At 40.3% G+C, this 23536-nt stretch overlaps 1 protein-coding gene across 1 annotated transcript in view; it reads left to right on the plus strand.

The window, feature by feature from the left end:
* Window positions 1-23536, plus strand: part of zfpm1 (zinc finger protein, FOG family member 1) — a 136230-nt gene that overhangs the window by 107136 nt on the left and 5558 nt on the right. Inside the window, 9 exon segments of the mRNA XM_042496129.1 lie at window positions 680-813; window positions 19978-20022; window positions 20025-20082; window positions 21062-21111; window positions 21113-21211; window positions 21213-21272; window positions 21274-21316; window positions 22592-22825; window positions 23260-23502. Of these exon segments, the coding sequence (XP_042352063.1) occupies window positions 680-813; window positions 19978-20022; window positions 20025-20082; window positions 21062-21111; window positions 21113-21211; window positions 21213-21272; window positions 21274-21316; window positions 22592-22825; window positions 23260-23502 (966 nt within the window).

Below are 23536 nucleotides of genomic sequence, written 5' to 3' on the forward strand. Positions count from 1 at the left end.
CTGGGCCCTGATAGAGTGGCAGGTGGCCCCCCAGTGATTTTCTAATTCACAATAAAAGTAAATTGATGCAGTGGGAATTGTTTTGTAGTAGTTTTTGTATACATAAGGTGCCAGGATGCATAAAACAGCATAAAAGTAGAGCTTGTTTATCAAAACAATTGCCGGAAGGAGGCCCGCACCTCCTGACAGAGGTCCTAGCTAAGCTCCGAATGTCCTAAAATCTTCAAAAAAGTCCAACAATCCCAGAAATGTCCTAAAATCCTAAAAACGTCATGAATTCTGAGAAATGAACTAAATTCCAGAAATGTCTTATAATCTGAGAAATGTTCTGAAATCTTAGAAACGTCCTGAAGCCATATAAATGTCCAAAAATAGTAGAAATGTCCTAAAGTCCAAGAAACATCTTAAAATCCTAGAAATGTTCTAAAATCCTAGAAATGTCATGAATTCCGAGAAATGTCCTAAATTCCAGAAACTTCCTAAAATCTGAGAAATGCTCCATGCTTGGTTTCGTGGTCATTATTGCCATTGATGGTTCTGCCTGGATGATCACGGTTGTTTAATGATAAGGTTGTTTTCACTTCATCACATTAACAAGTTTATTTATTCGTCCTAAAAACAGTAGGCTTGTTTCAGCTTCTCTAATGTCAGCTTCTCCTCTCGTCTGTCCTTCCTCTAGATGACCTGGAGCTGAGTGAGGAGGGCGGTGACAGCAGAGTGGTGGCTGGCAGGGACCTCCAACCAGACACGATGTGGGGCCCCTACCCAGGTATCCTCCAATCAGAGGGCAGCACAGATGATCAGGAGACGGAGGTAAGAGCTCTGATGAGACGCAGTAACCACATGATCTTCATGGTCACTGAGACAGAAATACAGTAACTGATTATTAACTGTTACGTCATAAATGAACTCTTAAATTTAAATAATAGACATTATTCAAGATAACATCAATGCATCGGAAGCAGAATCAAATACTCATTCTTAAAATACAGAACAGTAGAATTCTGATCTTAAATTTAAAGTACTTTGTATGTTTGTACAGTTAAATGAATTTATAGTAATCAGGCCATAAGTTGTTGTTGGTAATTTCAGAATTTGAGATGTCTATCTCTTGCATCTTAATTCATTTCAAGTACTACATTTAAACCACTTGATTTCGTATTTTTAAATCATATTAATTATTTTCATGTTATGCGTTTCTCCTTTATGGAACCAGCATGTCTGTTTTATGAGTTGTCATCAAATATATATATTAAATCTAAAAAACAGATTAAAACCACACACATGCTCTAAATTCAGCAAAAAAATTGGGTTCTTTGGGCTAGTACTCAATTAGTAGATTCATGGAAAAATTACAACTTTGTCATTTACTCACCAAAAATGCACACATTCCCTGGTTCCAGATTTTCAAATGCATTTTAGACAATTTACTGCTTTTCTCACAGTTTATTGCTTTTACTTTTGTTTTATATAATTGAAAATTAATAGTCTCTCAGTTTCGGACTGTTGGTCGACAAAACAAGGAAACATTTGTTTGGCTCTGGGAAGTTATAAGCTTTCTTTAAAAATCGGTAGTAAAGTAAATAAAAAAAACACAGCCATTTAAAGTATAAAATAAAATTTTTAATAAACAGTCACGACTTAGTGTTAACAAAATTCAAAGGTCCCTCTAGTGCTCCCCTCTCATAAATAATAAACAGTCCCTTAGTTATATTTAAATATTTGGTCATCCTTTGAATCCTTTTTTTCAAAATATAATTTATATTTTACAAAATACACATTTATACAAATAAATACACATCTTGTGCATTGTAGCACTTAGGAGAGAATCTACCGTATTGTTGTTTAAATGCAGCATGCTCAAGAGCGACCTCCAACGAACTGTAGAGTTCAGCTGGAAAGGTCAAAGGTCAGAGGTCGGGTGGTCGGGTAACAGAGAGAGACAATGAATAAACACCTTATCACGTATGTGTGTGACAGTAGTTGGAAATGAAAACAGCTGTCTGAGTCTTAATGTGTGTGTGTGTGTGTGTGTGTGTGTGTGTGTGTGTGTGTTCGTTGGGAACGGGTGTGTGGGACCGGATGGAGCTCTATCAGAGGCTGGGTTTGTGCATCATGTGCAAGTCCATCTAATCATATGATACTGATGCTGGGAGAGGCTTCCTGACACACACACACACACACACACACACACACACACACACACACACACACACACACACACACACACACGCATACTCATCATCATTCCAACCTCATTTTTGCAATTGACCTGCCTCTCTGTACCTGACTAGCTTGTCTTATCTCAAGTTATTTTGAGTTTTTTTGGCTGCAGGTGCCAAATACAGTGTGATAATGTTTAGTCCAGCTCAAACCAGTTTAAGCAGTCCAAGAACCAGTTCATATTCATTTCACCAAAATGTTCACCCAGTAAAAAAAAAAAGAGAAATTTAGATGGAGTTTATATCACACTGAAGCCTTTTTCCCATCAGTCCTGTCCTCTCCTGCCCTCCTGTCTCTCCTCCTCTCCTCTCCTCTCCTCTCCTGTCCTCTCCTCTCCTCTCCTCCTCTCCCCTCCTGTCCTCTCCTCTCCTCTCCTCCTCCCCCCCTTCCTCTCCTCTCCTCCCCTCTCCTCTCCTCTCCTCTCCTCCTCTCCTCCTCCCTCCTCCTGTCCTCTCCTCTCCTGTCCTCCTCTCCCCTCCTGTCCTCTCCTCCCAGCCCTCCCCAGACGTCCGCCTGTCTTTTATCTCCACATGGCGCCATCCTCCTGGACAACAAACCCCAGTGATTGATTCCTGCTTGATAGGCTCTCATTTCTAAGATTTCGTTTATTATCAGCGAGGTTCTGAGTGTACAGATAGATGTCTGTGCATGCGTGTGTGTGTGTGTGTGAGTGTGAGTGCACACACACACACACACACACACACACTCACCCATCACCTTTTGTTCTTCCCCTCCCTTCCGCCGCCCATACCGTCCTATTCCTCCTCTAAACTGTAAAGTCAGATTCTGTTCTTTTGAGGGCTTTGCATTCATATGGAAAGCATCTCGTTCTGATTCTTAATACCCATTTTCTCTCTTCTTCCTCATTTTCTGCCCCCGCCTCCCCCTCCTCCCCCCCTCCTATCTGTGGACTGAAGAAGTGAGGAGACGGACCTTCAGTATCTGCTGGAGATAGTGGCCGTAATCTCACATTCCTCCTGTGTTTCTCCCCCTGTCACTCCACATCCTCCCCTTCCACCATCCATCCCTCCATCCCTCCCTGCCTCCCTCCCTCGGGGGTCAGCAGGGGTCAGGGCTAACCTCCTCAGTGTGCTGGAGAGGAGAAATCTGCTCATCTCCTGCTGCTCCGCTAAAACCAAACCATTGCACTGCATTTATTGTTGGAACAGTTTTATTCTAAAAACAGTGGATTACAGGATAAACTCATTTTTACACACTGTTTTACATAAATTAGGGCTGTCAAACGATTATTAATTTAATCACAATTACAGAATTCCTATAGTTTAATTGCAACTAACCACAATTTTAGTCATTTGTCTCAATTAGAAATCAAACACATCAAAAAACTGCATGGGTCGAACATAAAGTGGGCGTGTCTGTTAAAGGGAGGCTCATGTGTACCAAAAAAAAGCCATTTTCATTCATATATCAAGAGGTCAGAGGTCAAAGGACCCCTTTTAAATGGCCATGCCGTTTTTCCATCACCAAAATTTTGCCTAAATTTGAAGCGTTATTCTGTGAGAAAATAGCATGACAGCATGATTCTTTAGGTCTTCTAGTTTCTTATGATACCAGTATCATCCCTCAAGTTTTAAAACTCAGGCTGGTACAGCTTCTTAAAGGTGACCGACAATTAACGCGATTTTCAAAAATTCATTTGTTAAATATGAACCTAATGGACTTAATTTCATCGCAATTAACTTGTAAAAGCTGAAAGCTCAAATAATTACAAGAATAATACTCGATGTGAAAATCACTGTTTGCATGCAGAAAGATATGAAGAGGATACATAAAAAATAAGCTATTTAGCGAATTAATACAATATAATATTGTGCTGATTATGTGTGGTGATATTGCATCGATACACCAAGTATCAGTATTTTGTTATACAAATGATAAATGTTGCAAATACAAATTAAACTACTCAGAATTGAGTAATTCATATGTTCTTATTTTGACCAACTTATTAACATTATATGAGGTGTTTTTTTTACGATGCGTTTGGGAACCTTTCATTCTGGAAACAAAAAGGTCATATCATTTAGGCTATCTGGAAAGCAAAACTTTAAAGATTAATATCTCAAAACTGCCCAGAACGGCGTTCGGTCGCGTTCTCCAGTGACCCCGTCCACGGGCGTTGCATGTCGACGTGGAAGGTGGTTTTTGGCATCACACGCTGACGTCAAAAGCACGGACGGAGCGGCGCTATTTGATGAGTTTGGAATGAGAACGAGCTGGTGTGTCTGCACACGCTCATCTGACAGAGATGGATGTCATCTCTTAAAGGAGCAATCCTCATCTTTCCTTAATTCTCATCAGGCTGCATAATAAATTTCAAACTCATTGTGATACAGACAAAGCATTTTCATTTCCAAAATACAGTAAGTAACGTTGGTAGTTTGTGATGTTCGTCTGTATCTTATTTTGCTTTGTTGGATTCTGAATCGTTCTCCTCCCTTCTTTAGACACGCTTTCTCCATCTCCTCACTTCTATATTTGTGCTTTTTTTCCCCACCGGATCTTTCCCAGTTGTCTATCCCTCCTGACTTCTATCTTTCTCATACCACCTGTCTCCGTCACTCCTCAGCCTCGCCGGGCTCTGTGAAGCCCCCAGGCTTCGCCCTCCATCTCTGGGTGAGATTGGCATGGCCCACTCTGCAGTCCTGCCCCTTCCAGCATCGCCCTCTCTCTCTCAACTTCTCTCTCAACAAATTTGCTTCTTATTTGGCCCGGACAGATAAGCTATCAGTTAAATACGAGGCCTACCCGGCAACACAACTACACCAGGAAGCATTTTTTGACGTGCATGCTCTCAAGCAACACAAACACATGTACACAAAGACACATATTAAGAGCAATGACTCTTTTTTTTAAATTTTTATCTGAAACAATATAAAATGAAATGTCTTTGATGTTGTCTTGGCTTGTGTGTGTGTGTGTGTGTGTGTTATCGTATGGGTGGGAGTGAGTTTGTCAGTTCTGAGAAATCAGGGTGGAGCAGACGGAGTGAGAGAGAGAGAACGAGGCAAAGAGAGGCAAATGAGATCCAGTCCTTGCTCTCCCTCCAACAGATCTCCTTCATTAGATTAGTGGCGTGTTAACTGGCCTGTGTCATATGGAAATCCTGCCATTTGCATCTCTTGAGAAAGAGGCGTAAAACCATTTATCTATTTAAATATATTCTGGCTGATATGGCTGTTGGACTTTAGAACAGGGTATAATAATGTTTACTGATCAACAGATCAGCTGGCTGCTGATTCCTCACTGTTTTTGGTTGAGTGAACAACCAGGTCCTCCTCGGCGAGCCTCCCATGGCAACCCAGGAGCGAGCGCACCACTTGTGCTGTTCTGATTGGATCGCACATAACAAATCTGATATTATATCTCCTCTCCTTCTGATTGGATCCTGCTTTAATTAACTGATAGTGCAAGAGTGTGTGATTGGACCGAAGTTTCGGGATTGCTGTGAAATTTCAGATGAGGTGAAAGAGTGATGCCGAGAGTTTGTGGCGTCCCTCGCTTCTTCCCAAAAGGACGGATGTCCGAATTGAAGTCTCCACAGCGCTCCACAGGAGAAACTCCACTCACAATATTGTCACTATTGTTCTCCCTCCTTCAGCAGCACCCAGCAGCTCACCCCACCCCAATCCTGTCTTTCGTGGAAAGGCAGCCTGAAGGCACGATCCTAGAAGGAGCAGAGTAGGGGAGTTCAAAGCGTTATCACGCGCCGAACGTCTTTTCATCATGTTTTAGAAACAAGCGTTCGCACTAATCCCCCAATAATCTCTCCAGGAGAACTGGGGCGATAAGGCGCGCCACCCACGGCTTTTCAAACACTTTTTGGGTAGTCTCTTCTCACTCTCTATCTCTCCTCCCCTCTACCTCCTCTAACTCTCCTCTCCACTTCCTCCTTCCCTCGCTCCCCTGGAAGGACGAGTGAAGGTGATCACAGTCTCCTCCTTATTCTCTCTGGAGCTGTTTTCTCTCTTCTCTTTTTTTTTCGGGTTGACTCGGAGCCGGTTTGTTTACATCCTGATTCTGATCTTTTTTTATCTGGACTCATCAACAGTGTTTCTCTGCCTCTCTGTTTCTCTCTCTCCTCCGCCCATCAAATTAGAATGTTAATTAAAATGGTGCTCCTTCAGAAGATGACAAATCGATGATTACGGCGAGCGTTGAGACACCTTCTGCGATGCCCCCCAGAAGAACGCGACACATGGGGAACGTTCTTGAAAGGAACTAGAGAGCACGAACATCAGTTTCTATCTTTAAATACAGAGTGCTTTAAAATTAAGAAAGAACCTTTTTCTAGAGCTTTTACGCTGCCTGAATATTGTAGTATTTATACATCAAAGTCTCTCTCCAGAGGTGGAGTCATTGTTTTGCAAATCACAATTAATTCTCAAGTCTCTGCACTCAAGACGTGAGTCAAGTCCCAAGTCAACGCAAGAAAGTCAAGTCAAGTCCCAAGTCAAGGCCAGCAAATACCAGATCAAGTCTCAAATTCTAAACTTTGACTTCCGACTACTTAACAAGTCATTATGGATTCTTCACCAAATAAAATGCAATTTTCACCAGGGCTGTGCATTTAATCAAAATTTCAATATCAAGTTTGGCTCCCAACGATTACAATAACAATGTAATCAAGAAAAAACAGTTATTTCTCCACGTTCTGTGTAGTGTACCCTTATTCTGTCTTGTGCCCTAAATGCCATGCGCATTTTCGCCCCTCCGTCCCTCAGCCGAAGCTCAACACTTACAGCCGATAGACAAGTTGTATCAGCGCGAGGACAGATGCCGGAAGAAGAACAACAGCGTTTGGATACGAAGCATCCGATGTGGAACAAAAAAGAATAAAATGCAAGATTTTCTTCATGGCAGTGTCTGCACCACATGGCAACACGTCAAATCTTTGAATCATCTTAAGTTTAAACACAAAGTGGCCTATGATTGAATAATAAAATAACAAAAGGAGAAAAGGACAACCCCATTGGCATCCACCGCAGCACAGTCATCAGTTAAGGACACATTATACAAAGCAACTCAACAGGAGCTAAATTAAGGAATTAAAAGAAGCTCAATGGGAAAAGTATCAAAGTTCAACTGTTTATAGAAGTTTCAATAAATGCAACATGTTAACAAACCCAGTGAGTAATCGTGGTGAATAATCCTGATTTCAGTATTGACCAAAATAATTGGGATTATGATTTTTGCTGTAATCGAGCAGCCCTAATTTCAACAACGCATCGATTACATTTACAAATATGGACGCTTTTAAAAATAACTATTTATTCAGAAAAACAAGCGTGGCTGAACTTAACCATAAGCTGAAGCCCTGCTGACACATTGACATACAATGTTTCTATCAATATTGTGAAAACGAGAAGACCTGAGGAATCCAGTGTCATTAGCATAAATTAGCACGTCATAAGGCTAAATTTTGGCGATGCAAAAACAGCATGGCTATTTCACATGGGTCCCTGGACCTCTGATCTCAAGATATACGAATGAAAATGGGTTCTGTGGGGACCCGTGAGTCTCCCCTTTACAGACACGCCCACTTTATGTTAGTCCCATGTCATTTTTTGCTGTCATTTGATTTTTAATTGTGACAACTTGGTAAAAATTGCTTCACCTTGCAGATATGGACTTCATAACTGTTTTAAAATGCAAAAAAAGTGGATAGAAATGTGATTAATCACGATAAACTATTGAATTTAAAAGTAATCGTTGAAGCAGAAGTAGCCCACAGTTACTCAGTTTGAGACTTCGTACAAAATTTGGCCAACAAAAACAAAATTCTGTATCACCTGAGAGTACGTCACATTACGGAAGCTTTAACCGCCATCTCACCGGGGCCTCAAACATGGAGATAAATCCCACGTCGGCCCTTGAGTGATGGACATATTGCCTCAAAATGTTGACCCTATGCATTATGGCCCTCTGCTCGCCGGCCTGAGCTACCTTTTTATCTGTGGTGATTGTGCTCCACACGGGCTACCTGTCGTATGACTCGCTCACATCATGACTGTCTGTCTCTCAGTCTGTCAACCCGGCCCTGACAGAGGAGCCCATCACCCTGAGAGAGGGAGAGAGAGGGGAGAGAAAACCACCAAAATAGATAAAATACTGATAGACGGAAATGCAGCCAGCCAGGCCAGAGAGAAAGAGGAACAAAAGAGACCAAAAGAGAACGGAGAGAAAGGTCCATCGACTAAAACCCAAAGACGAGAGACAAAAGGAAATATGAGAGAAAAGAGAGAAGTGGAGGAGAGGTGAAGCGAATGTTGGAAGAGGAGGGTTAAAGGAGATGGAGGGAGGAGGTGTTCATCACTCAGTGGCAATGACTGGCTGGTATCTGCATCTCCCTGTCATCTGCACCGGCTTTGCAGGGTGGAGGAGGAAGGAAAGAGGAGGAGGAGGAGGTGTAAGAGAGGAGAAGAGGAGAGGGAAAACCTCTATCCTCTCTATCTCTGAGCCTCATCTCCAGCAGTTCAGGAGCCTGCTTTCCAAGAGTGCCTCATTTTCAAATCTCTTATCTCGGCCCCCGTTTTAAGTATCGCAGTTTTATATTTTTACATGTCATTTGCATGCAGCTCATCAAACCTGGCTCCCTCTATTTTTCTCTCTCTTTTTTTTCTGCTTCTCGGAGGTGTGCGCCGATATGAGCACAAGGGAGTAAGCTTTCACTCGGCCGCTGAGCCATAGCAACGTACTGTACTGACGATATTTGTACCTCGTGAGGGGAATATACAGTGTAAAAAAAAAGTATCTTGTGTCTCTGTTGAATGTTTGATAAATGCTTTGCATGAGTGCAACGGAGGTAAATTGTGTGTGTGTGTGTGTGTGTGTGTGTGTGTGTGTGTGTGTGTGTTTGTATGAGAGAGGCGGATGAGAGTAGGTTTCTGATTTTTATCTGCCTTCCTTTTCTTCTTTGTATTTTTGGAGGATTCACACAGTGACCTCTTTGTTTGGGACAGTGAGTACACCCCTCCAACCCCCTGGATCGGGAAAGAAACCATTTCCTGTAGCCGAGAGATAGAACGAGAGACAGAGAGAGAGAGAGAGAGAAAAGAGGGAGAGATATGATGGGGAGGGAGGGGCAGGCAGACAGAAGGGCAGGAATGAGAGTTGTGGAGAGGAAGAGAATCGGAGATTAAGAAAGAAAGAAAAGTGGTGTATAAAAGGAAGGAGGCGGTGCAGGAGAGACAGTGAAAGAGGAGACGGGAGGAAGAGGGTGAAGTGGATGATTGAATGAATGATTTTTGTGAGAGGAGTGAATGAATGAACGGTGGTTGAAAAGGTCAGGAGAGGAGCAGGGTGGCTTATTGAATTCCCAGCTAGGAGCACAAAGTGTTTGAAATACAGGAGAGGATTTTTAGGAGCTTTTTGGTCATGTGTCATGACCGGTAAAATCTGCAGGCTTATGTCTTTCACCGGCTGTACAGATATTATGTATTGAATTTTTTTAGGACAAAGGGTTTGACAAAAGCTTGATATGAGTGTATGAAACACTATTGAATGCTACTGGTATTCTTACATTGGCCTTGAGTGTGTTTTCTATGATGCACCAGTGATCAGGGGGGATTTTCTGCTTTCACTTTTGGATTAACCATTTTTAACTATATATTTAGTTATTATTTTATGTTACTGAATTGATTCATTGATCATTTTAGGCCAATTATTTATGTAGTGATAATTCTAATAAATGGGCCTGTAGAAAGTGCCAATCACAATATCCCAAAGACTAAGTAGCTTCAAATTTATTTATTTATTTATGGGTTTTTTATAGGGACAATGTAAATAAACATAGTACAACTTCAGCCTGTTAAAACAAGCTTTTATTAGGAGATCAAAGCATTACAATTAACATTATGAAGCTAAGCAGCTAGGCCGAACCGCTAAGGCTACATCTATACTGTAAAGCTTCGTTTTTTCAAAAAAACAAAATGAGCACAAAAAAGTAAAAGGTAACAAGGAAATAATGTGAAAGTGTGGGCGGATATTCAGATTGCAATTATATTTTTTAAAAATAGGGAAAAATGTCCAGAATGGGTTTTTTTAAAATATTATCAGCATTTTCTTGAGGTATTTTTCTTTCATTTATTTATTTATATTTCTTTACTTTGATTTTTTGTGCTTATTTTCAGGTAATTTTCTTGTAATTTTTCCTTATTTTTTTCTTTTTATGGCAGTTTCTTGTTAAATTGGGCCTCTTCCCACCTTTTAAATATAAGTATTAAGTAAATCAAGCCAATTTGCTCTCTTAAACAATGTGATTTTGTTCATTTTTTTATGCACCAGACCTGTTTTTTGGATAAAAGGCCAAACTGTTGCATCAGTCCCCCCTTCCCTCTGCAGCTCCGTCCGTCTGTCCATCCTCCTCCTTCTATTGACTCGTATATTTTACATTTAATGACCGTGAGACTGGCCTGTTCGGCGCTCCAGAGCAGTGTAAACCATATTAGAACATGTGAGACTCTATTGAGACATGCAGATGTGCTGGATGTACCAGTGATGATTTGCATATACAAACATACTTATTCCCCTGTGGTAGCAGTAAAACTGTGGCCGTTGACAGCTGTACAGAGAAATCTTAATCTGTTGATCTGCAGGGGAGGGTGGTGAGAGAGAGAGAGGGGGGGGGTGTCAGTATATTTTTCTCTCTATTTCCTCCCCTTTAATTGAAGTACATATATAGCAGGAGGCGATGTGAGATGGGGTTAGACGTCAGGGAAAGTTCTCCACTTCTCATCATCATCATCATCATCATCATCATCATCATCATCATCATACTCGCCACGTTTGGCTCCCCAGAGAGAGTGAGAGAGGGTGAGCGAGGAGCCATTCTGATACTGAACGAGGGAATGGAGGAAGAAAATGAAGAAATGAAATCAGCCTGGCATCATTTGCATTCAAGTTTTATCGGTGTTGAGGAGGGCGTTTTTAGGCCTGATAAGGAGAGGGCGTCGCAGGCTGCGCTGGAGGTGGAGGGGGGTGGTTGGTGGAGAGAGGGAGAGAGGTGTGTGTGTGTGTGTGTGTGTGTGTGTGTGTGTGTGTGTATGAATGGTGTATGAATGTTTTATTTGAACTGACTTTGGCAAAAGAAGGTGGCTCTGGAGTTCAGTTAGTGTCTGTTTGCACTAACACACACACACACACACACACACACACACACATACGTAAGCGGGGGGTTAATATCAGACCAAATAATTAGATTCGCTATCGTCTCGGCGGCAGCAGTGCGGGGATCAGGCAGATTAAAGCCGGGCTCGGGGCTGGTTAATATTCATGAGGGGACCGGGGTCCGGGCGAGGGGCTTAGACTGCAGCTCAAAGACTCTCCTCCGGCTGATGGGGCTTAAGGCAGGACTCTCAACCAAGATGGAGCTCTGCCGGGGAGGCCTGACATCCCGCTGATAGATGAGGGCTGGGCGGATAGTAAGGGTGAGACGAGAGGAGGGGAGGGTGACAAGGCACGGCAAGGTCCTGCGTCTATGCGGATCTGAAGATCTTGATTGATTATGATGTTGGAATGACGAGAATCAAACAATTCTGAAGTCCAAAATGTACTATCCCGATCCTCCCGCTTTCTTTTCTCCTTTCAAGTTTTTATGCTCACTTGATAGAGTCCTGACACTTGTAGCACTCAAGAGGAAACACATAATATATGAATACATTTCCAGCTCAGGGAATTGTGTGAAGTTGCATTGTGCTGGTGTAAAAAGACCGGACCTGTGAGAGCCACTTAATCACATGTTTTATACTTGGTAAAAATGTTATTGTTGGTATATGACATATCATCCAGGTTTTGATGTTATTCAAGTTTTTAAAACAGTTTCTGTATATTCTGAATGATGTATAGCAAAAGACTAATCTAAAGTTATGTTGAAATTTGCATTACTTGTTATTTGTTATATGCAGGCTAAGTTATGTACTGCAGCCATGGTGCTGTAAGGCAGTTTAGTGCGCATGACAACAGAGGATAGGATGACGTCACGAGAAGTCTGCGTAGGTTTTTTTTTTGACCATGTTTTATCCTAAAGGAACGTGTTTTTACGATTTTATAGGACAGGAATAGGACACTAAGTTGGTAGTGAAGTGAGGAGATGTGATTTTGGAAGGACTTTGGCTGCTGGGTTTTTTTATATTCCAAAATAAACCTCGTTAAAGTTTTTCCTGCCTCGTGAGCACTTAGATTTTAAGAAATGCAACTGGATCACGAGTAAAAACCGAGACACTTTGTAGACTAAGTGGCTTAGGAACTGTAGTATGTTAAAATGTCCACTATAGGACCAGACTGGTGAACTGTGTTTTACGCATTAAACTCAGCAGTCGTTCCCGAGTGTATCGTAATGACACTGTGTTTTAAAGGGATTCTTCACCGATTTTCAACCAGCTTTGTATCAGTTTGGGTATTATGTGTAGATGGCAGTGCTGATCCAATATAAATCAAGATTATGTTACTGCCTATTTTTAATGCCCCGTTTCACCGTAATGATGAGTTTATGAACAGGAAGTGGGCACATTACTGCTTCCCACGCAGTGAAATGAAGCCTGGAAAACTTTGATTAAAACTAAGCAGCTCTGATCAAATAAGATTCTGTTATTGAGTTACATATTTCTCGCCTCAAATCTTTCCAGAAACATGTTTCAGCTTACTGTTTAACGAGTTGCATTATGTCATCCACTAGCAGGAGAGTTTAGTGTCAGATGCATTCTGGTAGTTGTAGGTTTTCTACCGTTTTAGCAAAAGTCAATGCCACAGTCCTTTTTCTGTGTTTTCTGTGGTCATGTAGCACCAATTTTATCTAAAGTATTTGCATCTTTCTACTGCAGAAACAAGCTTGTTTTACATGAGGACTGTATATCTGTGAAGTACTTCTTTAAGTACTTCCACAGTGTGAGATCGAGGCTGCATATGTGCTGCACTGCTCTCCGTGGGATCAACCTCTGTGGTCGCAGCCCGTCAGCGAGGCCACAGCAGGTGTTTTCTAGCTGCTGCTGTCAGTAAAGATGATCTGTTTTGTCATGGCACAACTCATGCACGAAACAATGTGCTCAAGTTTGTTAAGTTCATTCTCACGTTTGTCGTATTTTTATCTTCAATATGATCCGCTGTTTAGCTGCTCTGAAAACTTCAGTCGACTCTTTGTGGGCGCTGACACGTTCCTCAGCTGTTGGCTGTTTGAGTCAATGAGATTGGCGTCCAACCAAGAGAAGTGAAAAGGGTTTTGATACCATCCGGTGGCCTCTCCGTTCTCCTTAACTCACCCCCACATCTTTGGCATCTGCAGTCTCTACTGGCCTGGTTAATTACGCACACACACACACACACACACACACACACACACACACACACACACTCACACACTCACACTCAGAGTGTGATCTGGCTCTCTGCCTCTGATTCTCATTATCGCACGTGAAGCTGTGTGTGTGTGTATGTGTGTGTGTGTGTGTGTGTGTGTGTATTTGTGGCTGTAAAGTGTGTAAAGTAGCATGTTTTTTTTTCTTGTTGCAGTTTGACATTGCAGATAATATATTATTGTAATTAGTGTTTATGGTGACATTTTTTTTTTGTCAAGTTAAAGGAACAGTTCACCCCAAATCAAAAATACACTTTGTTCCTCTTACCTGCAGTGTGGTTTTTAAATCAAGAGTTTTGGTGTTTGTGTCACAGAGTGTTGGAGATATCGGCTGTAGAGATGTTTGACTTCTCTCCAATATAATGGAACGAGATGGCACTCGGCTTTCGGTGCTCAAAGCGCCAAAAAATACATTTGAAAAACTGAACAGAAATGTCTCATTCCAGAAATCATGACCTGGTTACGCCAGCTATTCCTGTTTTCATGTAGGAACTATTTTCTTTCCATCGAACTACACCCACCAACCAGGTATAGTTTGGTAGAAATAAAACAGTTCTTATATGAAACTGCTCACAACAAGATCTTGAGTTATCTTGTTATCAAGTTATCTTGAGTAACCAGTTGTGGTTTTTTTTTTTTGGTTTTTTTTGGTGCTTTGAGCACAAGACGAGTGCCATCTAGTTCCTCAACTTCTGTTTTATCAAAGTAAAACCAGCGGCAGCAACAACTGGTCATATCTCCTTTACTGTGGTCATAGTCAAGATATATTGTTTTAATGACCAATAGATTTCCGAATGATTTCACTTGCTTTAGGCTTGGGCAGTATATAATATCTCATAACTTCATACCTTTATGAAATATCACTGGGGTACACAAAATATGATGGTATAATTGTGAGTCACTAATTAATACACAATAGAAACCCACAAAATGTTAAGAAAGGTAATATTCTTACACCTATGTAAACAGAGAAAGCAGTACACCTTTCGAATCCAACTTTCTCTCGGTCACAGAAGACTAACGAGGTTTAATTGCATCGTTAACTCATCATAAAACACACTTGATTCAAACAGAAACAAAATAAAATTCACCCAAACCGTCTTGGTTGCTGTTGCTAGTAATCTAGTTAGTAAGTCCTTGTTTTAAACAATCAGCAGCTCTGGTTTGGTCAAAATAAATCCTTAATTCACCGCATTAGATATAAGTTTCTTTCTACTGGCCACCAGCTGTTTGCAGTCCTGTAACTTCTCCCTGCACCTGCTGGGTGTCGCTTTGTCCTTCAGCTCAGCTGCCTGTTCCACCAGTTGAGACCAGGGACTGGTGGTGCGTGCTGTGCACTACATGCAATAAGTCTAATAGAAAGGGGAGCACCTGTATTTATGAGGTATTGAAAAACATACCTTTGGGATTTCTAAATATCCTGGTATATCGTTATACCACCAGAGCCTAAAAATATTTGTCTTCAGTCCTTCAGGCTTCATGTTTACGTCAGATCCTGAACTATTCAGCTGGAGAGTCTCTTTCTACTTCACACTGCCTCTTTATGCAAACAGCTGATATGGGAATAGAAATATTTCTGGAGAGAAATTAGATCCTAAAATAGGTTTAAATGTCACAGTTTTCAACATTTTCCCCTAGAAATGACTTATTTTCAGGATAGAAGTACCTCTGTGAAATATTTAGCTGCCCCGGCTCACTGGGATGATTCGGACATTGGATATTGATGATGTTACATAACTTGATCAATAACTTTCCCCCAAGATACAGCTTCTTTATTGCTAGAGGACAGTGAAAATCTGACTTCACCAAAAATAAAATGGTGTTGATAGCTGTGTTTAGAGAGGAAATTGAGGGACAACACTGACTTTTAATAAAAGATTTTTAATTTTCAACTAAGACAATACAAAATCTAAACTTACTGCGAGAAGTATTTAATATTTTTTTGAAGAGCAAGCCCGTGTGTGAGTGTTTCTCATTTTCTCTCGCTTTGTATATATGTGTGTGTGTGTGTGTGTGTGTGTGTGTGTGTGTGTGTATGTGTTTTCCACTTGTGTGCTACAGAGCTCTCCCCGTTGCCCTATCATGGCGAATTCCAAAGCCGTGGCCGTGATGAATTAGTCTGAAACAAATTAGCAGTACTTACAGCTCAGACGGCTCCAGCATTGGGTTACAAATTAAAACAAAAGAAGCAGTATCTCCACATCAGCGCTAGTTCCCCATGAAATCCAATACGCTCTGCCTCAATCTTCAACGTGCAACAGACTGAGAGGCTTCCTTCATTCTGTCCTTCCCTTCGCTTCTCACTGTCTTCCCGAGCTGTCCCATAGACGACTTCCTCTGCAGGTATTTCAAGATTTAACTCAGGACGTACACTATGATCCATCTGATTTTGCTATATCCTAATGAAGAAATGGCTTTTTTGCCATAGGTAGACACATGGAGTGGCATGGTGCAGATTGGGCATATAACATATAAATGTGGGCCCATTTGAGTGTGTTTCTATTTGTTATTGAGCAGAATATCTAAAAGACTATTTTAATGAAATCTGGTGGGATCGTTTGGCTGTATGGGGACCTATGGTTTTGCATGTTTTAGCCCATTTTTGCCAGTTTTCGGGCGGGATTTTAATCCTTTTAAAGCCAAGAAATGTGAACTCACAACACTTTTTAATCCCTTGAAACCTGGACAGACATCACTTTTCCTGTGCGTTCATATACCTTTAACAAATATTTAAATCTCTGTACCCTGAGGAATGTTGTTTGATTTATCTCAAAAACACAGTGAGCAAGTTGGCAAGAAATGTATACCATATTGCACAAAATTTGTAGATATAGAAAATTATTTTTAAAAAGCTCAGGAAAAATGTGGTTATGTCTTTATGTTTAATTTCAACCCTGGTTTTTTTGGGGTTTTTTTTTTTTTTTTTTACTAGTTTACAGATAATTATCTTTTTCTTTTCTTTAAATTGATGTTTTTATAATAAATTTCTTTATTTTCTGGAATACCACATACACCCTGAAAGTTTTGAAATATAAAAAAATATAGAAATGAATGGAAACCAGTGGCTTCCTGGAAACACTAAAACAATCATAAATATTACCATCTGCTCTAATGAACTACTGCACATACTCACACCAATGTACCTCTGTCTGATGTGGATACAGATTCAAAATTTGAAAGCAAAAAAAAAAAAAAATGTAATAAAAGGAATTATTATATTTTGAATTGTTGGTACTCTGAGTGCATTTTCATTCTCTATTGAAGGAGGTTTTTGGCAGTTTACTACAGATGGAAAGAATGGAGGTTAGATACATCTGCAATGAGAATTATCATCGGTCCGTATGATCCTTTTTTTGGGGCCAAATGCATGAAGTGTGCCAGTTTGTAAATCACACTTCCTGCTCTGGGCTCTGACTGGCTGTCCAACACATCATGTCACATCACTCACTCAATTGGAGGTTCAGCCTGTATTTAAGTAAAGCAGTAATGACACTACAAAGGAGTAGTATTCGCTGTGAAATTGTTGACAATACACAACAGTAACAGGGGAATTTTTTAATAACAAAGTGATTTGCTTTAAAAAAAAATTTAAAAATGGGAAAATCTGGAATGTGAAACATTTAACATGCAGGATGCACCGTCGGCCCACTTTGACCTGTACAGGCCGTAGCTGCTCCGTCAGGTTACTGAGAGGACACTCAGGTCCAGTGCTGAGGTAATGCTGCCTCCTGGTGGAGAGCAGACACTACTGCATGACTGACTGATGGATCAATAATGTGCTGCCGTCACATATTCTCCCAGTTCCAAGCCTGAACTGGTTCCATTCAGGATTCTTTGAACCAGCCTGAAAAAGTAAAAAAAAAAACTGGTCTGATTCCACTATGAGAAGAAATGCTGAGAGTGTGAATATTTGACCAAATGATAAATGGAGAAAATAATCTGCAGACTAATTGGTAATAAAATTGAGTTTCCCTCCCTTCATTGGTAACACCTGTTAAACCGTCAAACTCTGTCATCCTGTCACACAATCAAAGTACACAGAAGTGACGAATCTCAGAATCCACTGATAACCTGCAAACTTTTGTTTAGTTAACTATCTCAGACTATTATTATTATTACTATTATTATTATTATTAATTAATAATAATGATAATAATAATAATAATAATAATATATTTTCAAAAAGTGGGAGAAAATTATATTTATAATTCTATTATTTTTTATTTAAAATTATGTTTCAGAAAAAAAAAACTTTTTATTATTTTTATCAAGCCAGTTTGATTGATGCAGCATAGCATTGCAATATTCTTGTGGCGATAAAGCATTGATGCAGAGTTGCCAAGTATGAATGTTTTTACTATTAAATAATTAATATATCAAATACAAATTAAACTGTCTGTAGCCTACTGGAATAATAAAACCAATTGCTTTTATGCCCGTTAGACATATTTTGCCTTAATATGCTGTTGAAAAAGTTAATAAGTTACAATATATTACTATATACATAATGACAGACATTCAATATCACCATGATATTGTGTAGTAGCCTCATTATCGTCATGATATCGTATCAGGGGCCTCTAACGATGCCACCCAAACATCACTCAAGTTCACTGAGAAACTGAGCCGAGTAAGGGATTATATAGGACAAGTTGATGTTTAATGGTGTTTTTTGAGTATGCCAAGTCTTTTATAAGTTGACATTTTTACGCCGTTCAGCAGTGAAATGGTTTGCCGTGGGCTGACAGCGGCAGAACGTGGTACTGAAAAAAAACGGTGTATCTGTGTGTGGTGGAGACATGGGATAAGCCTGTGTCCAGGGAGTGACTGTCAGAGGGAAAGCTCCTGGACCTCATACGAACAAAGACCAGATTGTACTGACGACACACAGGTGTGTGGTGTGTGTGTGTATATGTGTGTGTTTTATGTGTTCTCTCTCTCCCTCCGTCCCCGTCCTGCTCTCTCATACCTCCACACACACACACACACACACACACACACACACACACACAGACACGTGGATTGTTGACTCTCCACTCTTTGTCCAGTGTATTCACTGTGGATCTAATTATGGCAGCCGTCTGAATAGCAGCCTGTCGACCTCATCAGATCTTCTTTCTCTTCCTTTTCTTCCCTCTCCCTCTCTCCCGGGGTCTCACTTCCTCTTTTATTCCTTTTCTCCTCTTTTCTTCTCTCTTCTCCTTGATTTTCTATGCGGCTTTGTTTCAGCCCGTGCTCCCCCTCATTTCCTCATTTCCTTCTTGGTTGTAATCATCCTCTGCTCGCTGGCGGGTGTTTACGAGTGGACACACACTGGACATCATCATGTGACTGTGACTTCCCAATTGACAGCAATTAATGTTTGGATTTTTGTGATTATCTCACAGTGTGCATATATACAGCAGCCCAGTTAAAGAAGAATGGACACTTGAAAGTGATAAAGGCATGTGCTTTAAGAGTGTCTCTCTTTTTTCATTTGATTTGTTAAACACAATGTTAAAGGGACGCATCAGAGCATTGATACGCACAATAAAAATAAAGTCATTCACACTGGGAATTGTTTTTGTACTTTAGTACATAGAAGGTGCCACAGTGCATAAAACAGCAACCCCTGACAGCGGTCCCAGCTAAGACCCTAATGTCCTAAAATCCTACAAACTTCCTAAAATCCCTAGTTCAGTTACATCTACTTTTGCCATTGCTAGCTGCAGCTGTGCTGCTCAATATTGGATAGATTTAAAAAATTGTTATTAAACAAAAACATGGGGACATGGGGCCCAGGTTGAAAAATATCCAAATTTCCCTTTAAATAGTTGGATTATTTAGGCACAGGGTGACTTTTAAATGAGTGATCTATCAAGAAACTGTAAAACAAGAAAAAACATCACAGTTTTCCCAGAGTTCATCCTTAAATAGTTTTCGTCCGACCAACAGTACAACGTCCAAAGATATTAAAAGGAGAAGCTGGAGCCAACACATTGTATCAAAAATGTAACAAAACTACAGATTAATCCCCCCCCACTATCTAAAATGTTGCTGATTAATTTTCTGACTAATCAATTTATCAGCTAATTGTTTTAGCACTAATAGTGCTACACCAAGACCTAAAAAATGATAAAAGTACAATAAAAGTTACAAAAAAATGTATATTTTTAAACTGAGCAACAGACCTGTACTCTCACTGTTGATTGTATTACAAACATTTTCATGAGGATCCAAATGCTTTAACTCACCAGTGACTGTGATGTGAGTTTGACTATTGAAAAAGTCACCCCCATCCTCTCTTGTGTGTGTGTGTGGTTGAATGTGTGTGGTGTGTGTGTGTGTGTGAGTTTGTGTGGTGTGTTGTGTGTGTGTGTGTGTGTGTGGTGTGTGTGTGTGTGCAGAACTCTCAGTTGACTCTGGTGTGTGAAGATCCCGACTGGTTGGATCAGTCCTGCTCCCTCTGACCTCCGTCGTCTCTGCTGCCAACTGCACCATCTACAGCCGAGGTAAGTCTTCTGTGAGACCTCGAGCATCACGTCCACCTGAAAATGTCTCTTAATGACGGGCTGACGAGAATATACTGCACATCACAATGTGTGCTGACTGCCTTGAGTGTTCCAGATCTATGCATCAGCCTTCCCATTGCCCAGTATGAACCCAGTCAGTTACTGGTGCCTCTGAGCGGCTCCACCACACCAGCTCAGGAGTCAGTGTGTTGATATTTACTCTTTTAAATCACCTCTAAAAACACATTTTCGTAGACTTGCTTTATATGTGATGTTATCTTTTAATTCATCACTTTATTGTGTCTTGAACGGCTTTTTATTTTTATTGTTAATATTCTGTGTCTTTTGCTTTTTATTTTGTTATTATGTTGTTGTTTTTGCCTCTAATCTTTTGTTTAATTCTGCTTTAAATATATTGCCTCTGCTTTGGTCGACAAAGCACTTTGTAAATTCTGTTTTTTCAAGTGCTGTATAGTTGTTATTATTATTTATTATTATTATTATTTTGTTGTTGTTGAAATATTATCATTGTTATTTTATTATTTATTATTTCTTTAATATACATTTAATAAATGGTTAAAAAAAGCACACTACAGTGTATTTTTACACATATTTAGGTGTTTATTTATGCATTTGTCAACATTTATAACTCATCCAGAAGTGTAGAGGCTGGTGTATAAATAGATTTTCAATGACAATATATAAAAACACAGATACAATGATATAAAATATGTTCTCACAGGAGTTGACAAATATGTTGCATTGACAAACACCTTAAAAAATGTCCATATATATATATATAATATATATATATATATATATAATATATATTTATGATATTATATTACTTTTGTGTGTCCAGCTACTGTACACCCATATGAAGTCAAAATGTCTCCAGTCTAAGTCATCTGTTTATGGAATGAACAATTATTTGTTATCTTAGTTTCCCCCTCTTGACCTGAGCTTTGTGTGTTTCCAGGTGAGCAGCTGTTCTGTAAGGTGACCAGAGAGCGTGCAGCTGGTGAAAGGCACCCTGGCTTCTCTGTCGCCTCCTGCGGGCTCCTCGTCCCCTCCCCGCTGGCCCAGCTCTTCTCCTCCGCTCAGCCTCGTCACGCAGAAGCAGCCTGTGGGAGAAGGAGGAGTCGCTGTACCCGGCGGCCCTGCGCTCAGACATCCAGCTCCTCCCACATCCAGGCTGGCATGGCTGCCATCTTGGCTACTGCGGTTGTCAACAGTGAGTGTTGTACAACATATTTAACCCTTTGAAACCTGCGCAAGTTTGGCATGATTTCGTAAAAAAAAAAAAAACACGGGAAGAAGCCAATGGAGCAGCTTGAGAAGAACTGAATGAAAATTAGCAAGAAATTTAGTGAAAATTATAAGAAAATTACATGAAAATTAGCACACAAAAAACAATACCAAAAAAAACACAAACCAAAAAGAAGTAGAAAAAATAGACAAACAAGAAATTACCTAAAAGTGCTTCAAAATTATAATGAATTCTGTAACGTCATTTAAAATATGCAATTATGCTAAATAAATACTTTTTCCATAGCTTTTTTCTTTTTTCTATATAGACATTTTGCTCCCTTTTTTTGTAAATAATTTTCTAAATCTGCAAATTTCTGAAACTGTGAATTTGTGAATTTGTGAAACAGTTTTTAACAAGTTCCTCATTGTATTTTTTCCTAATGTTCAGGATCCAAATATTTTAAACACATTTAAGAGCAGCACAAGAAAACTGATGTCGATCCAGGTTTCAAATGGTTAATGTCATGATAACGCCTTTTTATACTATAGAGTTGACCTTTGACCTATAAAGTGTGACATCCAATGCAATACCCCTTTCTAATCTTTTATGCTATGTTTTTATTCTGATTATTGCAACATTAGCCAGTGCATGCAGGACATTATGATCTGTAATTTAGCCTTTGTCTAAAAGCTGCAATAATCGCTTCGACCACAAGATGGCACTGCAGCTCTTTGACTCTCCTGTAAGTGCTACTCAGTAAAGTTTCCCATGAGCCGTGGGTTGTATACACACACACACACACACACACACAGACACACACACACACATATTTGTGGTGACCACTGATAATCATCCTCTGGTTGCACGTTCCTGTGGTAACATTGCAGCTAACAATTTTGTTGTAAAAAATAACCCAGAATTTAAGATCTCTGATAATTATTGTTCTCATGACCTTAGTTTCCTGTTGCCTTGGATACACATAGCAATGAAATGTGTGTGTGGTGCACGTAAATGCTTGCTCCATCTATCAGAGCTGTAGACTGACGTCGGAAAGATACTTGTCATATGCTCACATACTTAAGTTATAATTGCATCTTGGTAATAAGGGTTGAGGTAAGTTGATTAAAGTTACACCTACATTTAGTGCTTGAGGTACTTGAAGTTGAAGTAGTACTTTTCAAAAGGTTGCTCAAATCATACTTACATACATTTATGTTTAATCAATTAACTCTAAATTTATGTTTTGTTGTCTATCAGAGGACATTTTTCCATGCAAGGACTGTGGGATCTGGTACCGCAGTGAGAGGAACCTGCAGGCCCACCTCATGTACTACTGTGCCAGCCGTCAGAAGCAGCCAGCTGCAGCATCGTCCCCGCCACAAGACAAACCCAAGGAGTCTTACCCTAATGAACGCATTTGCCCCTTTCCTCAGTGCAACAAAAGTTGCCCCAGTGCCAGCTCACTGGAGATCCACATGCGCACACACAGTGGTGAGAACAAGACTTATAATTACGCCAAACACACAAAGAGCCTGTTTACACCTGGTATTAACACCTGTTTTGAGTTATCCGATCACAAGAGAGAACCCCATTAACGAGTCGTAAAACCCAGAAATGAATTAGCATTGTAGCACCTCCTTCATCTCAAAGTCAATGGGTTTTTTTAACGGGTTCTTGGTGAAATACCTTAAATTAGGTCTGTGGTTAACACAAGCTGCAGAGACTTTCACAATTTGTTTTATAACATAAAATATGTCAGTAAATACATCACTTGCAAACTATTACTAATACCAGGTGTAAATAGGCACAAAGGATCAGAACATTGAGACCTGGCTTGCAGACACTTACCAGTGTGCCTTCATTATCTGAAGGATGAACTCACTGTTTGTCCCTCTAACTTATTGTCCCTCTCTGTCCTCCCACAGGTGAGCGTCCATTTGTCTGTCTCATCTGTCTTTCAGCCTTCACCACTAAAGCAAACTGCGAGCGCCACCTTAAGGTACACACAGACACACTGAACGGGGTGTGTCATGGCTGCGGATTTGTCTCCACCACAAGAGACATCCTCTACAGCCATCTGGTCACCAGCCACATGGTTTGCCAGCCTGGATCTCGCAGTGAGGTCTACTCCCCAGGGCCAGGCCTTCCTAAGCTGCCCCTGTCCACTGGTAAGTCATACCGTCATTTGCAAGACTGTGGATC

The sequence above is a fragment of the Plectropomus leopardus genome, chromosome 11, assembly GCF_008729295.1.
Source record: "Plectropomus leopardus isolate mb chromosome 11, YSFRI_Pleo_2.0, whole genome shotgun sequence".
NCBI lineage: Eukaryota > Metazoa > Chordata > Actinopteri > Perciformes > Serranidae > Plectropomus > Plectropomus leopardus.